This window comes from Pterocles gutturalis, unplaced genomic scaffold, assembly GCF_000699245.1.
Source record: "Pterocles gutturalis isolate BGI_N339 unplaced genomic scaffold, ASM69924v1 scaffold44127, whole genome shotgun sequence".
Taxonomy (NCBI): Eukaryota; Metazoa; Chordata; class Aves; order Pterocliformes; family Pteroclidae; genus Pterocles; species Pterocles gutturalis.
The window spans coordinates 20,256-24,803 of NW_010114376.1; the positions used below are offsets into that span (position 1 = coordinate 20,256).

Genomic DNA, 4,548 nt, shown 5'->3' on the forward strand with positions numbered 1-4,548 from the left:
ATGTGAAAAAGGGTTGGTATTAGAAGATGCATTAGGCTGAAAAACAATTATATTTACTGCAACCATTTAAAAAAAACACACCTGTTTATTCTTAACATTCAAGAGATAAACCTTTAACAAGAAGCCTGGTCCTTAATAGCAAAAAAAAAAAAAAAAAAGCTAAACTGACTCACAAGGCAGTGGCCTCTATTTGCCACTTGATGTACTTAAAAATGGAAGGCAGAGGATAAATTAGGATTTGCACTTAAAATAGAACACATATGTCTGCCTGCATGCACACACACACATCGGAGAGATAACATCAGTGCCTTTCTCCAGACTTTTAGTGTTTTGTAATTATGCCACAAAATACAGTCTAGGACTGCCTCATCCATAAGAAATTTAAAGTTTTTAATCTGAGTCTGCCTAGAGCAGAAGTTGACCAACACTGTTCAGCTTCATTAAAGAGTGCACACAAATATATTGATTATATAACAGTATAGCCAGAGTTCCCAAAGCTCTCTTCACTCATGTATTCGCTTTTCAGACAGGGCAAAACCATGGTCTCAAAGAAAACAATCAAATATTTTCACACTTATCTCATGACAGAAGATTTTACTGCAAGACCTTTCAGTGAAGGTCATTTAAAAAACACCTTTACACTGTCACAGTGATGTAGAGTGAACGAAGGCACGATATTAATGCCATTTTCCAGAGACAGCATGGTGGAAACCCCTCTCAGTGTAAATAAGAAGCAGGTCCATAATTAACAGCTTCCTAGAAATTAGTACACAACAGTTCCCAACTTCAGTCTTTTTTTTTTTTATTTATTACAACTTAGTGTTTCAAGTGAGTAGGTTTTTGGTTATCTCTCAATTTAGAGTGGACAATCTGAGACATTTACTGCTGTTCCTGTTGCTGGATAAAGAATATTTACTGAAGGTCTGGCCTTAAGCTGGAAACCAGAATTTAATGAAAATGGCTGGGAGATATGGACAGGCATATCCATCACAACACACGCCTCTTATCATACAGGGAGTCTGCTGCTGCAAATCCTGCATACTATTACAACATTAGACTATCCAAACTCTCTGTACCACCCAAACTGCTGAATTGCTGATCCAAATTGTACAAGCCAATAACATCCTAAGCAATGAAGACATCACCAAGGAAAAACAATCTTTTAACAAGTGGTACAAATTATTTTACTGAAACAATACCAACAGAATTCCCTCTAAGAATAAGTAGTTATACCTGTCTTGTTGTGGTTGAGGTTTCCCTTCCATCGCAGTAAGAAGAGTTGGAGCTAATTCACACTGTTTTTCCACAGGCAGTCGGGGGTATCCCATCTTAACATAGATTATGGTAAAATTCTAAAGGAGTAGAAAAAGCACACAATAATCCAACAGCGCAAAAGAAATATCTATTCTTTAAACTCTTCTTGTATGTTGTGTTAAGCAATTGGGTGTTGGAAACAACACACGTTTTGGAAGACCAATTTCTAAGGCTCATTGGACTGGTATCTACTAAAGGAGAGGCTCAGCAATACCTGATAGGTGTTTCTACCTAGGAGGAAAACAACAATCCAAAAAACCCTCTTATTCACTGACAGCTTCACCAAAAACAGACTTCCCCGAGCAACAGCTTCAAGGACAGCAAATGCCATTTTCTCTCTTACCTATCTTTGAGATAATATAGAAAGCAACATTGAATAAACACAAAGTCAGCATTATAAGCAAGGTTTCTCTTGAAAATGTGTTTCCAACTCATTGTAATTTAAAGCTGCAAATGCAATCCAAACAGGGTCCAGTGACAGGACAGCACTGCAGAGCAATACTGAATACTGGACTATCTAACTACTACCATGTTGATCCAAATCCAGCCAAGAACTGTAGAGACAAGTTATGTGTTCAATGACGTGAACACAGTGGGAAGTGGGAAGCATTACACTTCTTTGTAGATGGCACTTGTTAAAATTTTACAAAGCTTCACAGCACAAAACAAGATGCATCATTCAGATACAGGAATGAAAACAGATTTTCCACATGTCCAGCCAAAAGCACAGTTTATGTCACGTTTGTCTTCAACCAAGACAGTTCTTTTACTGCTCTAAAGATCACATGCACTCTAGAAGCCCTCAGCCATTTCTAAAAGGTGAATTCTAGATAATCCCACTTTCTTAAAAACAACCTGAGATTACTTCTATGATACGTCTGTTTAAAGTCTAAATATTTCTCCACCACTTTCTAAGATGCTATGTTTTCCATTTATGCTACATACAACTGAATAGTCAAATGAGAAGGACAGAAAGTTTCCCTCTGATTTGATCACCTTTTTTCATGATGGTGGCTTGCAGTAGATCTACCATAGTTGAAATGAAAATTGTCTTTACAGTTTCACAAAAACATTTTTAAACTATTTTCACTTCTTAAATCACATTGAGCGAAACCATCTAATAATGTTTCCCCATCTATAAAATAAAGGCTTTTTCATCTTTTCTTGCTCAGCTAAGGTTCGGACTCTAAAAACACATAAAAATACATGTTCTCATGTGTTCAGAGAAATACAGACTCTGACCCCGCACAATGTTTAAGATCCTGATCCTCCATGTATCAGGATAAGGACCGGTGGCTGCTTGCAAAATGGAGCTTCTTACAATGAACAGACCCTCTGCAATACAAGCAATGACAATTCATGCATTCATGAAATATCAGGAGTAATTATCAGTAATCTGAACAGAGTCAATAGTGCAGCTGCTTTATGAAACAAGGTTTCACCCACACCAGACTATAAAGTTGAGTTTAAAAAAAATCTCTTGAAACAATGACCTCATGACTATAACACGCTTGCTATGAAAAACAACAGAGCTAAATACAGGAGCTTTACAGAATATTCTGCTTGTAAGTAAATCAGAAATTATTCCTGGAAGAACAGACACTTACAGTGACAAAAGACACTGCAGAAGGATCTTGATATTGAACTAGCAATGTCTCTACCGGAAGCTGGATCTTTGGACGACTTTTGATGCGCTTATTCAGATGAACCAGCAGCTCCATGACCTGACAGGAAGAAAACAAAAAACGTGAAAGAACCACCACTGATTTTACTACTTTGGACGCCACACATCACCCTCAGTCCATGAGGCAAGTCCATTATAAACAGATCAGCCCTGAGCATCCTGATTATTACATCTCTAAGAAAACAGCAGCTATAATTTATTGTATTATCTTGAAAACACTCCCAACATCTCAACTCACTGTTAAGACAAACAAATAAAATGTCACAAACCATGCCACAACTGATAACCTCCATCAACAAAAGTGTCAGGAAGAAATTATTACTGCAGATGACCAGTTTGTTCTACACAGTTGGTTACTATCCCTCAAAACTGAGCCTGTCTGGGAAATCTGCATTGCTGCTCTGTCTTGTGGCTGTAGTGTAACTCCAGTTCAGAACAAAATAACAATGAAAAAAACCCCACCCATAATAAAGTTATAAAGTAAGTGTATGAAAACCATGTTCAGAGTGGAACAAAACACAACTGAAATCCTTCAGGCAAGAGGAGAAGCCAACAGAAGCCCCACGAATGTTGGGCAGGAGCAATGTGCAGCCCTGCCCTGGGCAGGCAGAGCCCCAGCACCACTGCCAGTGGGGTCAGGCAGCAGTGCTGGGGGAATGGCCCGACGGACAGCCAGGTGAGCATGGGCCTGAGCTCTTGAAACAAGAGAGGTGCAGAGTGGTACTTTCTCATGATAAGGACTCTCAAGTAGCGGAGCAGGGGCCCAGAGAGTTTGTGCAGTCTCTATCCTTGGAGGTTTTTCAAGACTCCTCTTGAGAAAACCTTCAGCCTCCTGAAGGTCTGAATGATTGATCTGGAGACCTTTGGAGGTCCCCTCCAAGCCGAATTATCCCATGATTGTACCTCCCATGAAGTAGTTTCTTAGCATAGCATCAACAAAGTGTCACTTGTAACTCCACTAAATGGGATATCATAACTGAATGAAAGAATTTGAAAAAACTACAGACAATCTCCACTCTGGAACCATGGATCCGGAGAAATCACACCAAATATCTGCATCTAGCTCACAAACCCTATCAGATTCTCAAGCAAGGTGGTACAAAAATATAAGTGGCATTAAATGGAGTCAGCTCAGCTGCACTAAAAACAGACAGAGCCAGTCCTAAATGCACGCTGACTTCAAACAATTCAGGCCAAAAAAGCCAGAGTGGGCACACTGTCCTGGGCTTTTGATGGCTCATTACCTTGGTCAGAGTATGGTGAAAAAGCAGCTAAACTGCTGTCACTGAAGTTGGTAATGGGAACTGCAGAACCATATGCTTGCTGAGCTGCATACGAGCTAAAACATAATCTTTGCATCCATTCCATGATGACGTACCCAACAAAATAACGTCCAGATACAATCCAGAGAAACTGCACAGCTGACCACAAGCATGTGATTAAGACCAGAGATAAGCAGAAAAACTAAGTAATGTTGACAGCTCTCAAATTCTGCTGCTGCAAAATTACAATATATTAAAGAGCAGTGTGATGGGTTTGCCCTTGGCTGG

At 39.4% G+C, this 4,548-nt stretch overlaps 1 protein-coding gene across 1 annotated transcript in view; it reads right to left on the reverse strand.

Annotated features, from left to right (window-relative positions):
• LOC104462733 (proteasome-associated protein ECM29 homolog) overlaps positions 1 to 3,038 on the reverse strand; it is a gene marked incomplete at both ends in the record, with an annotated part of 22,949 nt that extends 19,911 nt beyond the window's left edge. Inside the window, 3 exon segments of the mRNA XM_010074800.1 lie at positions 1 to 36; positions 1,234 to 1,352; positions 2,922 to 3,038. The exon segment at positions 1 to 36 is cut by the window's left edge and continues 7 nt beyond it. Of these exon segments, the coding sequence (XP_010073102.1) occupies positions 1 to 36; positions 1,234 to 1,352; positions 2,922 to 3,038 (272 nt within the window).
• Between the last annotated feature and the right edge of the window lie 1,510 nt (positions 3,039 to 4,548).